This window comes from Durio zibethinus, chromosome 28, assembly GCF_047325235.1.
Source record: "Durio zibethinus cultivar Kanyao isolate XHJ-2024 chromosome 28, ASM4732523v1, whole genome shotgun sequence".
NCBI classification, from domain to species: domain Eukaryota; kingdom Viridiplantae; phylum Streptophyta; class Magnoliopsida; order Malvales; family Malvaceae; genus Durio; species Durio zibethinus.
The window spans coordinates 9,084,180-9,105,983 of record NC_143189.1 but is presented as its reverse complement, the minus strand read 5'-3'; the positions used below and the strand labels follow the sequence as shown (position 1 = coordinate 9,105,983).

General features: G+C 32.5%; 2 protein-coding genes across 5 annotated transcripts; both read left to right on the top strand.

Moving 5' to 3' along the window:
• The first annotated feature begins 2,810 nt into the window (after positions 1 to 2,810).
• LOC111281401 (coatomer subunit beta'-2) lies at positions 2,811 to 13,525 on the top strand. 2 transcript variants are annotated; one of them, XM_022869147.2, is made up of 26 exons: positions 2,811 to 2,960; positions 3,313 to 3,333; positions 3,456 to 3,517; positions 3,636 to 3,690; positions 5,029 to 5,065; positions 5,187 to 5,512; positions 5,613 to 5,744; positions 5,838 to 5,986; positions 6,390 to 6,458; positions 6,810 to 6,960; positions 7,072 to 7,137; positions 7,290 to 7,478; positions 7,863 to 8,003; positions 8,097 to 8,171; positions 8,303 to 8,479; positions 8,581 to 8,672; positions 8,781 to 8,897; positions 9,357 to 9,471; positions 9,632 to 9,703; positions 10,186 to 10,382; positions 10,468 to 10,561; positions 11,273 to 11,379; positions 11,590 to 11,719; positions 11,847 to 12,063; positions 12,607 to 12,675; positions 13,095 to 13,525. In XM_022869147.2, the coding sequence occupies exons 1-24, from the start codon at positions 2,958 to 2,960 to the stop codon at positions 12,018 to 12,020; spliced, it is 2,751 nt and encodes a 916-aa protein (XP_022724882.1). In that variant the 5' UTR covers positions 2,811 to 2,957; the 3' UTR covers positions 12,021 to 12,063; positions 12,607 to 12,675; positions 13,095 to 13,525. The 2 variants fall into 2 exon arrangements, with proteins under 2 accessions (XP_022724882.1, XP_089613669.1); XM_089757543.1 differs by having other exon boundaries at positions 11,455 to 11,719.
• On the top strand, positions 12,608 to 19,700 carry LOC111281405 (nuclear pore complex protein NUP50A-like). Of its 3 annotated transcripts, none has more exons than XM_089757545.1 (2): positions 12,608 to 12,675; positions 17,641 to 19,700. In XM_089757545.1, the coding sequence occupies exon 2, from the start codon at positions 17,697 to 17,699 to the stop codon at positions 19,062 to 19,064; it is 1,368 nt and encodes a 455-aa protein (XP_089613671.1). In that variant the 5' UTR covers positions 12,608 to 12,675; positions 17,641 to 17,696; the 3' UTR covers positions 19,065 to 19,700. The 3 variants fall into 3 exon arrangements, with proteins under 3 accessions (XP_089613671.1, XP_022724889.1, XP_089613670.1); XM_022869154.2 differs by lacking the exon at positions 12,608 to 12,675 and adding an exon at positions 14,475 to 14,717; XM_089757544.1 differs by lacking the exon at positions 12,608 to 12,675 and adding an exon at positions 15,269 to 15,667.
• The last annotated feature ends 2,104 nt before the right edge of the window (positions 19,701 to 21,804 follow it).

Sequence of the window (21,804 nt, the reverse complement as noted above, 5' to 3'; positions counted from 1 at the left end):
TATCTTGTAAGTAAAAGGTAAAGTATCATATTGATATTGTAAAGGTAGATATTGCTATATCAACCTCAAGAAAAAAGATAAGAATTTAGTACAAGATAGGTATGTATCTTGTAAAAGTTTTTTTTTTTTTTCAATTAGTGGATTGAAGCCTTGGTGTGAACAACTAAGAAGAAAGGACGTAAGTGCCTTATAGAGAAAGACAGAACCTTTATAAATTATTATGTTTGATTTCTATGTCCCTATCTCCTTACATTTATTACTGTTTAATTTGATTTTAGATTCATTAATTGTTATTAATTGCATCATATTTTCATCAAAAGTACTTATTGAATTAATCCATCATTCAATTATCTTGAAATCATTATTTGAGAAGAATTTAGAGAAATCTAATTCACTTTTTTCTTGAATCATCATCTCACCTAAAAAGTTAATAATAATTACGAAAAATATCCCTTCTATCATAATTGGCTAAAATTACTATAATAGACATCATATCATAATTACGAAAATGCCTCTCTTATCATAATTATGAAAATGCTGTTATGATTGTTTCATAAAAAGTTGACATATGACATTTAGTTTAAAAATTATTATAATACTCTTATTAAATTACATATTAAATTTTAACATAATACAAAATTAGTAACATATTAAATTATTAAAATACTTTTACTATTGTTTCATGAAAACTTGATATGTGACATTTTATAAAAATTAATATAATATATTTTAAATTACATGTTAAATTAATTACATAAAACTTAACTACATATTAAATTACTATAATAAAATAAAATTTAAAAAATATCGGCTAAAGGATTAAAAAGTTCCTAAACTATAATTAAAAAATATCTACATTCTTATTTTTTTTATTGTAATCAATAAACCCTTTCAACCTTTATTTACATTTAATTAAGCCCTTATTTAGATAAAAAAGTTAATATCGTTAATTTTTTTACCAACTAAAATAAATTTTTATGTGATATCAATAGAATAGATTAAAAATTATTACATGATGAATTAATATATGTGAAAATTAAATAAAATAAACTTTTTTTAAAATTTTTTCTTTCTTTTTCTCTAATTTCTCTCTTATTTCTTTCTCTAAATCCTTTGAGAGTTCAATTGTTTATAATTTAGGGTTTGATTGATTAAATTTTGACATGTAACTAGATTCTAATCTATTTAAGGGTTCAATTGAGTTAAATAGAAGATTAATGATTTGATTGATTGTAATAAAATAGTAAGGATTTAAATGATAATTGAATTATAATTTAAATGTATTTTTAAACATTTGGCCAAAAATATAATATGATAAATATAAATGTAAAAAAAACAAAAAATTAAATTATTTTTTATTTTTTAAAATATTTTTACAAAAATTTTATAAATTATAATAAATTGAAAATCATACATTTGATCAAATGATTAATAAAAATACAATGCTTAAATTATAGTATAAAAAATTGACCAAAAACTATAATCTTAATATATGAAATACTATATATTAGTTTTAATACTTTTATAATATTTTTATTTATTATTTTTTATTAAAATAATTATAAATATATTCATAATAAAAAATTGATAAATAATAAAAAAGTTTTGACAAAAAATAATTCATGTCAGCGTAGTAAAATGGCTATTTTTAGTAAATCTATTTAAAGTAACCCTCTACTAAAATTACTATAATACTCCTTTGATTATTTGATTAAGAGTTGAAACATATCCAAAATTACTATAATGCCCATTCTACTATAATTGATCAAAATTATTATAATATCTCTTTATTATAATTAAAAAATATTTTTCCTATCATAATTGATCAAAATTATTATAATGCTTCTTTTATTATAATTACAAAAATACTCATATGATTGCTTCATAAGAAGTTGATATTGGTATTTTATTTGAAAATTATTATAATGCTTTATTAAAATACATATTAAATTTTAATATAATATAAATTAACTATATATTAAATTTCTAAAATGCCATTTTCATCACTTTATGAAAATTTGTCACGTGATATTTTATAAAAATTACTATAATATCTCTATTAAATTACATATTAAATTAATTACATAAAATTTAATTACATATTAAATAACTATAATAAAATAAAAAATAAAAAATATAATATAATAAATATAAATGTTAAAAGAATAATAAAAAATTAAATTATTTTTATTTTTTTATAATATTTTTACAAAATAATTTATAAACTACAATAAATTGAAATTCATATTTGATCAAATGGTAAATAAAAAATACAACGCTCAAAATATAATATAAAAAATTAAAAATATAACACTATATATTTTAATTTTAATATTTTTATAACATTTTTATATAATTTAATATTTATTAATTTTATATTATAAAAATTAAAAATATATTCAACAAAGATAAAAATTTAATAAATAATAATAAAACTTTTTGACTGAAAAATAATTTACCCTCCACAGGTGGCTATTTCTAGTAAAACTATAAAAGTAAGTCGTAATTTTCGCCCAATAAAGAAATCCAACCCAAACCTGATCCACTAATGGCCCAACATTCTAACGGGCCAGTTGTCACGATCACTCCTACTACCACGTTGTTCACAGCTATCATAATCCTCAAAATCCCACCGTCCGTTTCAAACACATCAGAACAATCGGTCACAGTTGATCACCTTTTACTCTGAGACAGAATATACCGTAGCTCAACCAAGCAGTGAGTGGCACTTCCGTAAATCTATCCCTTGACTCCAAAGCATCTCCTCGCTCTCTCTCTTTCTTATTCATTGCTTCTTTACATTAACACACGCAGAGAAGGGCTCTCTCTCTCTCTCTCTCTCTCTCTCTCTCTATTACATTACAAAAAAAAAAAACCCTCTCTCTTTCTGGATCTGTTTCTCCCAAAACCGCGATCTCGATCCGTAGCTTCTTCGTCTTTAATTTTTATCTGCAAAAATGGTGAGTTTAGTTTCTTGATCTGTTTGATTCCGCTTTAGATCTGGTTCAAATCCCCTTTGATTTGCACTCAATTCTCAATTTTCTGTTTCTTATGGAATCGGAAATGGGAAGATTTTTGAATTGTGCTTGATTTGAGTTTTACTAGCTGTGCGATGTCGCCCTTTTTTTGTTATCTTTCAGCACTATGCACATAGCCTAAAAGTTAGGGATTTGAATATAGTTGAGATCTGGCGTGTGTTTTTTTGATATGAATGTGGCGATTTTGAATTGCTATTTTTTGCCTTTTTGAATGAGTTTGATTTAAGATCTGTTGTTTGGTTTCGACTAATTGTATTGTTTTTGTGTTTAACAGCCGCTCAGACTCGAAATTAAGGTACGTGTTATTCATTTAATTTGAGTTCAGTTCTATGTGCGGATTAGATCTTGTTATTACTTTTGGCTTGAATGTTTTGCAAATTTTGTGAGTAATGTTCTTAATTGTGATGTTTGCATCAGAGGAAACTTGCTCAAAGATCAGAGAGAGTAAAATCCGTAGATCTCCATCCAACAGAACCATGGTAATTTCTACCCTTTACTCAGTTTCCCATTCATTTGAATTTTCAGTTTCCCATTCATTTGAATTTTATCTTTTCAAGCGTGAAGACTAAATGTGATCTCTTGTAATTGTTATTGCAGGATTCTAGCAAGTTTGTATTCCGGAACTGTGTGTATCTGGAACTACCAGTCACAGGTATGGGGATTTTATTGATTGTAATAAGGGTTGTCAAAAGTAGAAGTTTTGCCATGTTCCATGCTAGTGGGATGCCAGAATCTGGAAGAATGGGTGAATAAGTGGACATATTTAATGGTTACAATTAGCATCTAAAATTTAGTTAAATAACTATCCTGTTTACTTTTTTTTAACACTTTTTTCAATAATAATATTTTAAGTTGCGACGGAAAAAATCAATTTTGAAAAGTTAATTATAGAGCTTGATTTTATGTTAATTAGTTTAAGTAAGCGTTAATCTGGGCTAGTTTTTGTCCATTCTGCTTGATCCAAGCCTTTATTCTTTTTGAAAGATCTAGAGGTACTTAACTGTTAGTTGTCTTTATTCCCAAAAAAAAAAAAGGCTTAAGTTATTGCACCAAAAAGTGTGACATAAAAACTTACCCTCTCTTTAGTTGGATTGAAATTTTCCTTTATATTAGAGCAACCTTAGACCTTTGCTGCTTATCTGAGATAAAACAAATTGTGCTACTTGAATTGACTCTTTTTTAGCATTAATTCCATTTCTTATTCCACCATTTTTTTTATGATCGGCAGTTCTTATCATTTTAGTCTGACTCATCTTGTGGATGTATTTTCATTTGCTGTTCATCACTAAGCGTCATAAAGTGTGTCCTGTACTTATGACTTTTTGACTTGGTACTGGTTGTATCTTACAATCATAGAGCATCTTCTGGCACCTCTCTGTTCATTTAAATTAGTCTAATTTTATGAGTAAAATCCCCTTTGAGTCTTCCTTAGGACTAGTTGAACTTGGAGCCTCATTGATGGAATAGTTCACTTTTTCAAACTTTTTAACCATTAATTTTCACTCCATTTTCACTATTTCTATATCTAAATTTAATTGAATTGCACTCCATACACTGCACCTTAACCCAAAACCTTTAGACTGTACAACTCTCATCTGGTTCTATTTTCTGATTAAACTATCATCCTTAGTCTAATCTATGATTGCTATATTATATGTACAGCTACTAGCATAAAACTCTTCTTAAATCAAAGGAACATAGGACATGGATCTTTTTAGCACTATCTATATGGCTTTTCCTTTATCTGAATTTTTTTTTTGTATCTTATTCTTTTTTATTTCTTTTTTGAACAATACATTTTTGTTTGCACTTTGACATAATTATTTCATAATATAAGGCTATAGAAATTATTAGTAATTTCATGGAATTTAATTGGTATAAAATTTTGAGTTCTTAACATGTTAGTTAAGTAGTATGATATGTTGAATTTGAATTATTTGGATTTTTCACTTATTGTATAGTGTTAACTTTAACTGTCTTTGGTGCACAGACCATGGCTAAGTCGTTCGAGGTCACTGAGTTGCCAGGTTTGAATTCATCTGTTATTATGGTGCACTTATCTTGGTCTGATGATACTATTTTTCCATTTCTGTTTTCATCATGATGAAGTCATTACCATTCTCTGAAGTCAACATCTTGCATCTGCAGTTAGGTCAGCCAAGTTTGTTGCACGCAAACAATGGGTTGTTGCTGGAGCTGATGACATGTTTATTCGTGTATACAATTACAACACCATGGATAAGGTCAAAGTATTTGAGGCACATACTGATTACATTAGATGTGTGGCTGTCCATCCTACTCTTCCATATGTTTTGTCATCATCTGATGATATGCTTATAAAACTTTGGGACTGGGAGAAGGGTTGGGTGTGTACTCAAATATTTGAGGGACATTCCCATTATGTCATGCAAGTGACTTTTAATCCCAAAGACACCAACACTTTTGCCAGTGCATCACTTGACCGTACCATAAAGGTATAAAGGGCCTTTATATTTGTAACTGTTTCACTATATTTCTTACTTTATTTGGTATGGCCCATACTAAAATTGCCTTGGCTTTATTTGAAATTTCTAGATTTGGAACCTTGGCTCTCCCGACCCAAATTTTACTTTGGATGCTCATCAGAAAGGTGTAAATTGTGTTGATTACTTTACAGGTGGGGATAAGCCCTATCTAATCACTGGTTCTGATGATCACACTGCAAAGGTATACGGCTAGTTTTACCGTTTGTATTCTGATAGCTTTTGATCATAAATAAATGTTAAAAGAACTATTCACTGATAAATACCATGGATGCAGGTGTGGGACTACCAAACCAAAAGTTGTGTTCAGACATTGGAAGGCCACACACACAATGTTTCTGCAGTTTGTTTCCATCCCGAACTTCCAGTTATTATTACTGGTTCTGAGGATGGGACAGTTCGTATCTGGCATGCTACCACTTATAGGTAATTATTGAGATAGAAAATATTTCTAGTTTGGCATGCTGACCCCTTTCAATTTCTGGTGACCATTTGTTTTGTGGTGAGTCTGATGTTATCTGGTTCTGTTTTTGCATAACAATTCAAGTCTCCACTTCATTCCTCAACTTCCTGTCTCAGTCCTGTGTTGGTAAAAGTGTGAAAATGCTTTTTGATTGTACAAAATGTTGGCTTGAGAATCATTGAGATAGATGTAGGAATTCATGTTCTAGAGCTAGATTGGTGCTTAACAATTAATATTTCTTCCTTACTTGCATTAAACCTTAGTGTTTTCTTAAGATATTTTGATCTTAGTAGTCTTTGATGTATGCAATGATATCTTTGAATTCTTCAACTTTTTTGACGTTTTAACCAATTCATTTGTTTTCAGGCTTGAAAATACATTGAATTATGGTCTTGAGAGAGTTTGGGCAATTGGATATATGAAAGGTTCACGGAGGTAATTTCTTTTGGATAAGACATGCCACACTTTATGTTTATTTTCTTTTCATTTTAACTTTTTTCTAGGTTGTTTATTTATACTTAAATGCCAGCATCAATTTTTGGACATTAAGTACTAAAATAGTGCCTTTCATTTAGTTTAGAGTATCTGCTCAAAGAATGTGAGAAATCCATTAAAGCTGTGATTCTTTTAGGTTACTTGACCTGACTTATTTAGTTGTATGTTTCTTTTTGTATTTAAATTGATGATATCACGTTTCTGAATTGAGTTCTTGATTAGTTTATGTGACACTTCTTACTTCTTAATCAGCTACGGTTAAAACTACTATTACTAATATCTGTCTTATAGGATTGTGATTGGGTATGATGAAGGAACTATTATGGTGAAAATTGGTCGTGAAGTACCTGTAGCAAGTATGGACAACAGTGGGAAAATCATATGGGCTAAGCACAATGAAGTTCAAACTGTGAATATTAAGAGTGTAGGAGCAGAGTTTGAGGTAGTGTATTTGTTGTAAAATGTATTTCTCTTGCTGCATTGATGGCGTGACTTTTAATATTGGATTTTTCTCCTTAAGGTGATGGTATAAGCTCTTTTCTTTGATTCTTAGGTTACTGATGGAGAAAGATTGCCCTTGGCTGTTAAGGAATTGGGGACTTGTGATCTATACCCTCAAGTGAGTTGATGTTTTCCAGCCTCATTTAAATGAATTTGGGCATAAGATTAAGGGTCACTTCTAAAATATGTTGATTTATTTTTTTGTAAGTTTTGTTTATGGTTGGGTTTGTGTACAACCTTTTAACCTTCACTCTAACTTGTTCTTCTCAGAGCTTAAAGCATAACCCAAATGGGAGGTTTGTTGTTGTCTGTGGAGATGGTGAGTACATCATATATACAGCTTTGGCGTGGAGAAATAGGTCATTTGGATCAGCATTGGAATTTGCTTGGTCATCTGATGGAGAGTATGTTGTTAGAGAAAGCTCATCAAAGGTTAAGATTTTCAGCAAAAATTTCCAGGTTTGCACTATTTTGTCATTTAGATGGCTTAGCTTAAAAGTTAAAAGATATATTTCTTGATACAAAAAAATTTGTGTGCATGCACACTTTTTTTTCACTTGTTGAAAGATATGTTATAAGCAACAGATCTATTGCGGTTGGAGAGAGCTGGATTTAATAGGATGAATAAAATTTTGGGTAGGGAAGGAGATTTCAAATTTTAAGAAAATTTTTATTTTTAAACAAATTGACTGGCTATTCTATAAGTCTATATAATTATGATTAATGAATTATTATGTGTATTATGGTAGTTTCCATTATGATTGTTAAGGAATTTTGTCTAATTCCATGTTCAAGTTTCATTTTTACAATGTAGTGGTATTGACAGAGATTTAACTTTTTCAGGAAAAGAGGAGTGTCCGGCCAACCTTCTCTGCTGAGCGTATTTTTGGGGGCACTTTACTGGCAATGTGCTCCAATGATTTTATTTGTTTTTATGATTGGGCTGAATGCAGGTTGATTCGTCGAATTGATGTTACTGTGAAAGTAAGCAAAAATAGCTATGTAAAACCTATTTACTTCTTCTTGGCTACCTTGCTTCCTAAATGTCATTTTTGTTTATGTTACTAAAAACGTCAGAATCTCTACTGGGCTGATAGTGGTGACTTGGTGGCAATTGCCAGTGATACATCTTTCTATATCCTAAAGTACAATGTAAGTCTCCTTAATGTAATCTGCTTCTTAGATCTGCAAAATCTTTTGGCAGAGTTGACTCTGCTTTTGTGTGTTAAATGCTAGCTTTCTTACAGTTATGCAGAACTGAATTTGATATTTTCATGTTGCAGCGGGATGCAGTTCAATCTTACTTGGATAGTGGAAGACCAGTTGATGAACAAGGAGTTGAGGATGCATTTGAGCTTCTTCATGAAACCAATGAACGTGTCAGGACCGGCATTTGGGTTGGGGACTGTTTCATTTACAACAATTCTTCGTGGAGACTTAATTATTGTGTTGGTGGAGAGGTATTCATGTTCCCTTATCCTCGGCTTGAAAGTATTCCATACATTTATCCATTAGTTTTTGTAGGTTTTGATGGTAACATTTGATGATGTGATGATTTTAGGTGACCACAATGTTTCATTTGGACCGTCCTATGTACTTGTTGGGATATCTTGCTAGTCAAAGTCGGGTGTATCTGATAGACAAAGAGTTTAAGTAAGTCAGCCAGTGATTGCTACTTTTGTCGTCAAAATGCACATTAAGTTTTGCTTTGATAATACATTATTAATGTCTATTTGCCCTCTTCTGTGTCATATTGTACAGTGTTATTGGATACACATTACTTCTCAGCCTGATTGAGTATAAGACTCTTGTGATGCGTGGAGACTTGGATAGGGCCAATGAAATATTACCTTCAATTCCTAAAGAGCACCATAATAGGTATGCATACGCCTTAAAAATTTTTTCCTTCCATTCTCAAAGGACATTATTGTTCATGTTTCCAGTATTCTTGCAATTGTTACAAATGTTGTTGGAGATGTAGAATTCATTTGTTCTCCTATCCTTTTCCTTTCTTTCATTCCTACATTTGAATTTTTGGTTCTTGATTAGTCATTTTGTGCTGAATATTCATGTCCCTTGTGGTTGGAATTTTGTTTTCATCTATGATAATATCTCTGTCATATCTCCATTTGTTGAGAAACTTAGAATTTTCAAAGCTAATCTGCTCCATAAGTAGCTTTCAAAAAGGCTTGTCCCTTTACCTTTGGGTATTCCTTCCCCTCCCTCCCCCTTAAAGCTATTTATTTAAGATTTTATTATGGTCAGTTTCTCTGTATTTAATTTGTGATTATTGAAATATTTTTTGGATCTAATTAATGGTTTTACTTTGATTGATAGTGTGGCTCGTTTCCTGGAATCACGAGGTATGATAGAAGATGCTCTAGAAGTAGCTACAGACCCTGATTACAGATTTGAGCTTGCAATACAGCTTGGCAAATTAGAGATTGCTAAGGTAAGAAAGTTGTTTAATTGGTTTGGGAATGGAAGTACAACTTCTTAGATCTTTTCTTTGCTTGAATCTTCGAGTGATATATTCCATTTTGTATTAAGCTTTGATTGTGCCATTTAACAAATTTTCCATCCTCATTAGAGATTCATACTTTTTTGTACAGGAAATAGCAACAGAAGTTCAGAGCGAGTCTAAATGGAAGCAGTTGGGAGAATTGGCTATGTCCACTGGAAAGGTGTTGAGTATTCTCTAATTTTCCAAATTTGTTGCAGTACCATTTCTCTCTGTTATGATTGTCATTCTTGATTCTCACAACACTTTTCTTAGTAGCTTCTTGCTTCTATATTGGTGTCAATCACAATTTGAAAATGTTCAATGTGTTTGCCCATGAATGAAATCTTTCATGAGGATGTAGGAATAAAACGCTTTGTCTTTCCATAAATTATTTCTTTGTCTGAGCTTTGTCTTTGTGGGTAATTTAACCGGTAAATGAAATGTAAGATGACCTTTTCTATTTTTGCATATTGTCTTGCTTAATGCTGGTTGTTGTACATTACAGTTTTCTGATGTGGATTTTGAATTTTACTATATGCACTAGCTGTTTGTTCTAATGTTACTTAATGGACATACACGTCATATGCTTGTTAGTTTTGGAAAGTGCCTTCTCTGCTTGTTTTTGAATCATTTCTATTAATTATGCCAAACTTGCCATTGCAGCTAGAAATGGCTGAGAAATGCATGACGCATGCAATGGACCTGAGTGGTTTATTGCTGCTTTATTCCTCTTTGGGAGATGCTGAAGGAATATCAAGACTTGCGTCCCTTTCCAAAGAGAAAGGGAAGAACAATGTTGCTTTCCTGTGTTTATTTATGTTGGGTAAATTGGAGGATTGCCTTCAGCTTTTGGTGGAAAGGTAATTCCTCAATCAAGTACCTGAAGCAATAGATTGCTGTTCATGTCATTATAGTTACGGATATATTGAGGTACTCCTTTTGCAGCAATAGGATACCAGAGGCTGCTCTGATGGCACGATCTTATCTTCCAAGCAAGGTTTCCAAGATAGTAGCAATTTGGAGAAAAGACCTCAACAAGGTTAGTTACATTACTTGTTTCTCGGGTGTTTTTTTTTCCTGCTTTGTTCTTTATGAGCTGGGTTATCATAACCTTTTGTTCATTTTCATTCCACTTGTTTCGTTTTCTGAATAGTTTTACAAGATTCAAAATATTGGGTTTCTCTAATCAATAATATAAATCACTATTCTTCCTCTGCCTGCTATTTTTACTTTCTAAACTTATTGTGCATGAGTTTTGTATGTGCTCAGCATTGTCCTGAATACCATTGTCAAAATATCTATCCCCTCCCCCCCCCCCCAATCCCAGATGTAAACTCATATTGCTTGACTTCTTGCCTTTTTGTTGGGTTTGTTGATGATTAATATTATTATATAACATCTTGATATTTTGCTGGAAAAGATTGGTTTGAAATTCTGCTTATAGAGCTTTACATCTGAAAGCTAAGGAAAACAATCTTATCCTTTTTTTTTTTTCAAACATTGCAGCAGTAAAGTACTGCTGGAATCTTGTTGGGAGTCTTTTTCATTTAATAAGTCATTGGTGGTGGAGCAGTTTGAATATCTTTTTGTTTCTATTCTAAGTGCGATGATATTTAACTTCTTTGTACTCTTGCAATGTGAATCTGTTGGACTTGCATGTTTCTTTGTAATCCTACTCAAAAACTACCTGCCCTAACTCTTTATTACTTGTTACTTATTAATTTGATGTTATTTTTTATGTCATCTGCAGGTTAATCCAAAAGCTGCTGAATCTTTGGCCGATCCTGAAGAGTATCCCAACTTGTTTGAGGATTGGCAACTTGCTCTTTCTGTTGAATCTAAAGTGGCAGAAACAAGGTATCAGACAGGCTTCCTTTCTGTTTATTTATTGCTACTGCTTTTCTGTGATCTCTTTGAACAAATCATTTTCAGATTCTGGTTGTTTGGACTTTTTTGGTTGCTCAAAGATCTTTTGTACCACTTGCTTTGGTTGCAAAGGCTTGTGGTTGACACATCCCATTTTTTTGTCTTACATGGATATGTTGTTAACTTTCAATTGGTCTGTAGAGGTATTTATCCTCCTGCAGCGGACTATTTGAACCATGCTGATAGATCGCAGATGACACTTGTGGAGGCTTTCAGAAACATGCAAATAGAGGATGAGGAGCCTTTCGAAAATGGTGACCTTGAACATGAGGTATATAATCCATATGTATATATTTTTCTTTTAATTCGGCAACTTATTAAACATGGGAACTATTTTGAGTGGTTCAGAACTCTGGTCTGAATTTACTGTCTGTGTCCTTTATTGGTGGGTGTCACAGGCTGCAGAACCAAATGGACATGATCAGAATTCAGATGAGCAGAACGGAGAAGAGGGTAGCCAAGAGGAGGCTGTTGTTGTGGATGCTGATTCTAATGATGGTGCAGTACTCGTTAATGGTAACGAGCCAGAAGAAGAGTGGGGTACAAATAACGAAAGAACCCCGTCAGCCTAAAAGCAATTGGTTGGGCAGCGTGAAAATCGAAATTTTGTCTCTGGTGATTAATTGTTTCTAAAATGCTATCTCTAACCCTTCTCTTTTAGGCTTCTCTGACTCCATTTTTATGATTTGTTTTATCGCAACCACTAATTTTTAACACTCCTGTCAGCTAAATTCTAAACAGTTTTCCTGACATGTTTTCATCTTGTTTACCATTTGGAATTGTGTACATGTTTTCTAATGCTTCCTAAATGCAGTCTTGACTTTTGTAAAATATGGTAGTGCTAATAGCTCCTATCTTTCTCGTATTGACAAATTTGTGTCCCAAACTTGGCAAGATCAAGTTAATCTGATGTCTATTGTAATTGGCTTCTGATCCCTCATATTCCCTGTAACTATTCTTATCAGTTTTTTGTTTGTGCAATCAATTTATTGTGTTCTAGCATCAAATTAGTAATGTTTCTGTTTTCTGTATGCCATAGAATATTAATGTGAGTCTTAAAAATTTGTCATATTCTCTTTGCAGTGGTGTTTTTGGCAGTTCTTTTATTCTGCCATGCCTTGATTCTTACTTTTTATCATTTCTTTCCCCTCTTGGCAGTGCTTACACCAGATCACTAGGTTCCATGAAGACATTCAGTTCGAGCTCAACTCAGCACACATATTTAAGGTGAGAAACTATTATTATTATTATTATTGTTATTATTATTATTATTTCTAAAAGGAGAAAGTATTAGTAGTTATACTGGTTAGAATTCGATTGACACATGCCTGAGTTTAGGTTAGGGCAAAGTACACATTTGCTTGTCTCATTAAGTTTGCCCTTTAAAGGTGTGCATACATCTTTATCTTTACAGTGAATCTCTCCAATATCCCGGATTCCAGTTGTAGCATGTGTTCCTTTCCAAATAAATCAAAATGGAGTGCTTCTATAGGATAAGAATTATTTTTCCAGATTCTGACTTATTGGAATGGAGATACTTATGATTTGTTTTAATTATTCTGGAAAAGCCACAAATAATTTTTTTGCACGAAGTGTAGTTCACTTTATCATTATTACTGTGTTAACTTTTTTTTTGGAACTAGCAGATTTTGAACTAGAAGCTAGAAAGATGTGACATATGAAAGGCTGATTGTCTTGCATTTCTGGTGGTTTGGATCTCTCAAGCACATTGAATTTTGGCTGGGGGGGTGGGGGCATATACAAGTATTCAGTTAGCTTCAAATTATGATTTTAGTTGCTTGTCTTGAGTCTTAGCATATTCTTTTGAGGCATTTTGTCCTAAATATTTGTTCTTGTGCCATTGTGAATGTAGAAAAAAATTGAGAATTAGTGATGATTACCCAATTCTGCCCATTGAATGTTGTTTAAATTTTAGATACTGTCTTGTTTCCCCTTGGCTTTAATCTTCTGGTTGGAAAGTGGGGATTTTTTTCTCTTCATTTGAAGCTTGTACTGTAAACATATATAAAATGCAGAATATTGTTCAATAACATCACTTTCTTGCTTTTTCTTCTTCCGGAAGATAGTTTCATTGAAAACCTGGAATTTGGCGAAAGCGGTTTTCGTTGTTAAACGAATACTCTGCTTAGTTTATTACTTCATTAGTTGTAGTATTACTTTCTGAGTGTATTTGTTTGTCAAAGGTGAACTTTGAGGCTAGTTTGGCATCTGAATTCTTAAAAATTACCTGTTTTTAAACCAGATAAATTGAAATGGAAGTCATATATGGATCTTTATTAAATTACAAACTCTGTAGTAGTGTGAGTTAATGGTTTACTATAATTAAAATTAAAAAAGTAAAGTGTTAATTGATGCTAGAGAAAGATTTGAAGATATCGAATTTGAATTTTAGTTATTTTTATAGATTTTTTTCAGAGTTGAGGGTCTTGAATTTTAATAAAAAAATCTTCTCTAAATTTCAAGCTATGATTGATTGGATATTTTGTTCGAATTGATTTTTATCTGCAAAATTTAATTTACGGTTTTAGGTATCAACGTTATTTTTCGAAAAAATACTAATAGAAATCAAATAATATATTTCCTTTTGGGTTAAAAGAATATTTCTGAAACCCTGCCCAAAAATTAAATTTTGAGATGTGAACTTTTTTTTATTATAAATGATTAAATAAAAATAAAAATTTAAAATCAAAACTAGAAGATTGAAAATTTTCTTATATAGATCATGTGTAAAATTTAAAAAAAAAATTAATAAATTTGATATATATTTTTAGATAAATATTTAACAAAATATCAATAAAATTTTTAATGTTGAATAAATATTAATTATATTTAAATTATAAATAATTTTTTTAATAATTTTTTTATATTATTAATTTTTATATCAAATTATATTAATCTGTTCATTTAAATTTTTTATTAAAAATTTTATCAAATTATTTTAAAAATAAATTTCTGAAATTTCACTTAAAAAATTTATATAAATTTCGTCCCTGCAAACACTAGCTAAGTAGAGGTAGACGCGTGATCACCAGTAGACAAGGAAAAAGGATAGGAAATGAAAAAAGGATAGGAAATGAAACCCTCGGACTCTACCACATCCAAGCCCATACGCTTAACCTCAATTCCAAAATAAAAAATTGAATAAAAGATTAAAAAAACAGTATTATAATAATAAAACCTTTTTTTCTTTGGATCTCTCTCGTCTCTCTGTTACTAGGGTTTTGCGTCTGCTTTTGCTCTGGTCTTATGTAAGTCTTACATTCAGAATTCTTTTTTACTTTTTCCTTTTATAAATGTGTCTTGCTAGATTTTCTCTTTTCTGCCTTTAAAAATGGGGTATGCATAGTTTTTTTTTTTCTTTTTTTTTTCAGTGAATTTGTTAATTTTCATGATATGATTGAATACCTAGTTCGTAACAAACGTCAGATTCCTGTTTGGTTACTTTGAAAACGCTAGAAATATATGGAGAATATACCAAGAAGTTAATGCTTTTAGTTCTTTTTGTCTCTGGTTTAGCTCAAAGAAGTCATTTTTATATAGGCTATTGATGTTTAAAAAGAAAAATAATTCTTACTTTTAAGTTTACATTTTTTTTATGTTAATCCTTTAGTTCTTGGGCTTTGCAAAAAATTTTGGCTTTTAGCTTATTTTTTCCCCCAAAAATTTTCGTATTTAGATATGCTAATGAAAAGGTTTTTCCCGGTCTCAGATAGGTGGGTTCTGTTATTGAATCTGCAATCATTTCGTGCTTTGTTTAATTTCGTTTTTTTTTAATCTTCAAATGTTCTGATACTTGTGCTAGTTGGCCAACTTTTGCTTCTAAAGTTTAGCTTTCATTGTTTGACTCTACCTTTGCGTATGCCCCTTTGATAATTATGTCATATGGAATTCTATTCTGTTGCCTTTTTTCATTTTAGTTTATATGTTTCATTCTATTATGTCATATGGACACACTCCAGCCTCCATTCCTCCAGAGTCCAGCCTTTACGTTATCTTGATCGATCTTCTTCTTCTTCTTGTCTCTCTCTCTCTCTCTCTCTCTCTCTCTCTCTCTCTCTCCGCCTCTGCCTCCTTCCTTCCCCAACCATTTCAACAGTCAGCCCACAGCCTTTTGGCCTCCCAGTCACAGAACGGTCATCAGAGATTTTTTTCCGAAAGCAATTTGCAGCAAGCCAGCAATTTTTCAAAAAAAAAAAAAGTAATTTTTACTTACTCTTACCTTCAAATTACTTGTTCTTCAACACTTGATCTTGATCAAGGTTGAATTTGGGTGAATTGAGTTGATTCAATTCTAGATCTAGGGTTACCGCTGATTTATTCAATTCTAGATCTAGGATTACTGGCAATTTGTTTTTTTTTTGGTGGCTTCTCTTTCTCACTTTCTAGGGTTAGGCTAAGAATTGAATTATTGGTTTTTGTTGTTGATGTGCTTTCTGTTTTGATTGGCAATGGCATGTGATTCTTATTCGAATTGATTTTTTTTTTCCTTTCAAAAATCAGAAATGTGGGCGAAAAATGGGGATAGCGGCAATAGTGGACCCTTATTTTTTCTATTCCCCATTATGCCATTCTCTTGTGGCTGCAACGCACCGTATTTAGTGTGTTTAAAATTCACAGCCGCATTTTCTCAAATGGTGGTGGTGGGTAGAGGTGCTACCACGAAATAGCGGCCACTATTCTGCTACTGTGCTGCTATATAATTCTCTGGTGCTTAAGAGTTATTGGTCAAGGATTTGTTGATGAACCAGAACAAAATATTAAATTCTTTTTTCCCGTTTGATTTTGATTTTCTATGTATGTATGTGAAGAAAGGGTATGTGTTCAAGATTTATTGGGCACTTTCCTTTTTTTAGATGAGTTGACTTGTCTATTAATTTGAAGATTATTGCTTCATTCTTAACCATTTGCTGACAGTTTCATTAGTCTGATAATGGGGAAAAATGCAATTTGATATCATCCTGGAATTCAAGTTATAGTGTTATACCTAACTACGACTTGAGCTTAGCATCTCTCTCTTTCTCTCTCTCTCTCTCTTTGGGAGGGGGGGTGGTTTGCTTTTTTCCCCCTTTGTCATCCTCTTAGTTTAGAACCTTTTTTTCTTTTATTTTCTGGTTGAATGTTTTCTCCAATCAAATATCGTGATGATTGTGTGGTGGCAATGTTAGTGAGAGATTGCTATATGTGCAAGTCAACTTGTACAGTTGTTTGATGTCTCTGATGTGAAATTGATTGCATGTGATATGTGAGACAACAACTTTGTTCTACTATGGCCAGTTGCCCGCAGCTTTTGATTAAGTTGTACAAAGAATGCATTAGCTATACCTAAATCCGTGCTTGAATATTTTTCCCTACGGGAAGGACATTGGATTTATTTCATTAAATTATGTATGCCCTATGAGTACCCAAAGAATATCTTTGATGGGTTAAAATAGTTTTGAAACTTAAATCACAAGTATCCATGGGTTTACCTGTTATGCAGTTAGTTTATTTTAATCATTATTTTGTTTATGTTCTGTGCATGATGATGCTTCTGTGGGTTTGAATGTGATCTTAAAAGGGAACTTTGGATATATGTCTTGTTTCCTTACAACTTGGAAAATAACTTTTGCTATTCCAAACATTTATTTGGATTGATGCAGACTCATCTACTTTTACTCTTTATCTGCCAAGTTCATGTAGCTATTCCCATGTATATTTCCCATAGCACTTATATGCTCATTATAATTTGAAGAAAAGTTGTTAGCTATACACATTCTTTCCATTCAATTGGTGATTGTTCCGTTATTAATAACATTTTTGGTGGTATTCAGATATCACCACCAGAAGAATTTAAGTTTCTGTGAGCTTATGTTTGTCTTTGTGTGCTAATTTTCCATTGGGCCATACATTATGCCATGTTCATGGGTTTTGATGAGATTTTTGTGGAAATCTGTGTATATATTGTCTGTTTGTTGGTAAATATCTTTTGCTATTAAATAAATTTTGGTGATGAGCATCAACCTGTTGGGCATCCATCTTACTACTTTTGTGCTGTGTTCTTGCAGCTATTCCTACACACATTTCTAACTGTTCAGTTATTTTGGTTTGATGAAAAATTATGAGTTGGCAAGATTCATGTTAATTTGTTTTCCTGATAATTTCATTGGATATATCATTTCTAATGATCTGCAGATATCCTAGTTTGCAAAAAAGGTCCTCAAGTTTCGGTTTCTTTGCTTGTTACTGCAATGGGGGATGCAGAAAATGCCCTTCCACCTTCAAAGAAGAGGGCTGCTGGAAGAGAAATTTCTCGGGATAAACCTGGTCTCGATGATGAGGAAGATTCTTCTGAACAAGAGACCGGAACTTTTAAGAGGGCTAGTGATGAAGTGTTGGCAAACAGAAGAATAGTCAAAGTTCGCAGAAATCAAACCACTTCAACTGCCTCATCTAATCCTTTTTCTGGGATTCGCTTAGTCCCCCCTACAGAACCAACTGTTACTTCTGGTGCCAGCCCTGAGTCCAGCACAAACACTGAGGTTAAAGCTGAAGCACCGATTGCCAGTGAGAAAGAAGTTTCAGAAGATGGGAAAATTGGTGTTAACAAATCTGAAAGGACTGAAGATGGAAATAATCAGCAGTCAGATAAAAAAACTGATGAAATGGAGCCTGAGTCTGCAAAGAGTGAAAGTGAGAATATTAAACTGTCTGAAAATAAGAAGGATGAGGCAGTTTCCGATGCTGTTGCTGATAAGGAAAGTGCTGATGATAAGGGAAGTGATGTTGTAAATGAAGAAACACAAAAGGAGGCCAATGATGAAAAACCAGCAGGTGGTGTTCAGACCGAGGATGAAGACAAGAAAGATGACAAGACTGTAAATGCAGATAACAAAGATAAGAGTAGTAAAAATGCAGATTCAACTGCAGAAGGTGCATCATTGAGTTCATTCCAACAGCTTTCAAGTAGCCAGAATGCCTTCACAGGACTTGCTGGCACTGGATTTTCTACTACTTCATTTTCGTTTGGATCTACTGCAAAGGACGGTTCTACTAGTTCTGTTCCACTTTTTGGACTGAAAAATGACCAGCCATCTATTGGTTTTGGTCTTTCAACAAATGGAAACTCTTCCCTCTTCAACACATCAGGGACTTCAATTGTTTCTAAGAGAGAGGGAAGTGGTTTTCGAGCCATGCAGGAGGTTCCTGTTGAGACGGGAGAAGAGAATGAGAAAGTGGTATTTTCAGCAGATTCTGTGCTGTTTGAATTCATAGATGGGGGGTGGAAAGAGCGTGGGAAGGGAGAACTTAAGGTGAATGTCTCTACAACTGGGGCAGAAAAGGCCAGGGTGCTTATGAGAGCCAGAGGAAATTACAGATTGATTCTAAATGCTAGTCTTTACCCAGATATGAAGCTAACAAATATGGACAAGAGAGGTATCACTTTTGCCTGCATGAATAGTACTGGTGAAGAGAAAGAGGGGCTGTCTACATTTGCGTTGAAGTTCAAGGATGCTTCCATAGTGGAAGAGTTTCGTGCAGCTGTAATGGCACACAAAGGTAAGGCAACTGCTGTTCTAAAGACACCAGAAAATTCTCCTAAAGCCTCAGAGGGTTGAAAGGTGTCTCCCTTAGATCTGGTCTGTCCTAAACTTGCCATTTGCAATAGTCCTTGTGGAAAAAAGGATCTTGCTTGGGTAATGCTTAGTCCTAAGCTCTTATATGTATCAGAGTCAACAGAGACCAAATCCTTTTTGGTTGTTATAAATTGTGTAGCCTGCGGGAGAATGTTTCAACTGATTTTTTGGGTGTCAATCCTGGAATTAAAACAACTGCCTGATCTACCAAAGCTATCACAACATGCAACATTTGACTGTTATTACTGCTCTGCCCTTGATCTGGGATGAATATGTGGAATTGCAGTGTTGCCTATTTCATATTTTGGAGTCCTAAACTTTTACCTTTATATTAATTAATAATATTTCCCCCTAGCTGCATTCTAAGCTTCAGAGATAGAGTTGTGATGTATCTGATAGATTTATTGCTCATAACTCCACTGTAGTTGTGCCAAAAAGAGATACATTTGTGTGGTGGGCAGTATCTTTCATTGGGGCGAGGCAAAGTTTATAGTATAAAATCCCTATTCTAATTTTTGTAAAACTCTCTGGGAGTAGGCCGGATTCTGTAATTGGTCCTCTCTTTTCCTTTGTTCTTTTATTCTGATCAATTTCATTTTACAGGGTCTTACTCATGAACATGGGGTTCCAATGCATTTTAAGCTCAAAGTATGGGGATTGGAATTTATTTGATAAGAAAGATTTGATTACTTTTTATTTGGATCTATGGATGTGGGGTTATTGGGAATTATAAGTTATCTTCTTGAAGCAAAATTGCATTCATAATTTTTCAAAACTGGGTTTTACCATACAGTTGTCTTATCACAACAAAGCTCACTTCTTTTTACTCAAAATGTTAAACTAGCTTGTATGGTTAATAAAATTTTGATTCATTCATTTTGAATCCTCTTGTTGAGAAATACTTAGTATTTCAAAGTTAGATTGTTTGACTATGCCCATATTAATTACTTGTATTTGCTAATTTATAAATAATCCCATAAAATACTTTACTCCATATGCTATTAAAATTGTAATATTTTGTAATTTTTGTTGATAACTTTTGATTAAGTTCGGTTAAAACATAAATATGGATAAAAACGAAAATAATCAAAATCAGTTAAATTTTAAATGAATTTCCCACATAAAATTAATTGATGACAATTATATTTAGGTATTTAAATACTCTTAATTGAATTGATACAGGATTTATTTCTATAATCACTTCAATAATCTCCCGCTTGTAAGTCTGCATGCCCCACTTTCTCCAACATGCTAAAAATCAACTAACCAAGCTCTTCGTAATTTGGGAGTATATATGGATGTCATGTATATGCATATAAATATGAGTTTCTATTTATATATTGTCAATTTTATATATAATTAACGAATCAAATTAAGTAATTTCATTAATGATCAAATATAAAATTTTATAAACTTTTAAAATAAATACATAAAAATTTAATTTAAAAAATATATATTTTTGTTAATGAAATCATATTATTCGATTTATTATTAATATATAAATTTTATATATTAATAATACATTAAATATAAACTATATAAATATAAAATAAACAATAAAAGTTGAGTACATAATACAAGAATAGTTATAAACAAAAGCAATTTCTTCCCCACAAAAGCAGAGAATCTATCGCAGGTGACATAGACATACAGTCATTTGTTATATTTTAAACAGAAATTATAGCCCAATATTTTACATTGGATTAACCCAAATATTTAAAACGCTTTATAAGTTCATTCCCACAAACAAGTAGCTTCGGACATAGAGTCATTATTTTTAAATAATTAAACATTGGGTGATTAACCCAAATATTCAACATGCAAGGGCTTTATTCATTCACTACCTCATCTTGCATGGCAATTCATAATCAGTTCTTCTTGGTGCATGTCGCTCGGCATGCATCCGCACAGCGTCCAACTTTCTTTTCAGCTAAGCAATTTAAAACAGAAAACAAAACAAAGCCTTGAATTTGTATATATTCTTGTTTTATGCTTAAAAAGGACGTGAAAGAAAAAGCAGTTACCAGGATTTTCTTTGGTGCTGAGATTTGGGCACAAAGCGGTAGCACAACCAAGCTTGCAGAAGGATTGGGTATCTTGGATAGTTCCCACAGTTGATTTGGGAAGGATACAGTTCTAAAAGCATTCGATAGCGCCAGATCCAAATGTGGTTTCGGGTCGAAGGATGCACGGAATATAGCAAGTCGCGTAGAGCACCGCAGCGGGATCGCGGAATAGAAGAGTTGATCGAGGAATATAGCTGTGATCGAGCACCACAGCTCAACTCTTGTTTCTTCTATTCTTAGGTAGTGGTGCTTTCAGACATTGCCCCATCTCGGAATCCTACTCCTACTAAAGTGTCTGAGTCTTCCGGCGATTAAGACTCTAACAATGAAGAGGGTTTCTAAGAGGAACCCAAAGAGGAAGGTGCCCTTATTGGGGAAGGTGGTGATGAGGAAAGGAGTTCCTTGGAGCAGGACGAGTTGGCCAAGGTTCTTGTATATACTTCTTGTGACTTCAGTATGACCCCCAAGGATGTGATGAAAGAATTAAAAGGTGGGGCTAATTCTTAAGATTACCCTAATATGTGTTCAATTCATCACGTCCGTGCTCTGGTGACAAACTTCTATTTTTTCAAAGAGGGGTATAGCATATTAATGCTGAACCCCTCAGATCAAGTCACCAATAAACTGGAGCCACATCAGCTCTGGGTATGTTAGGA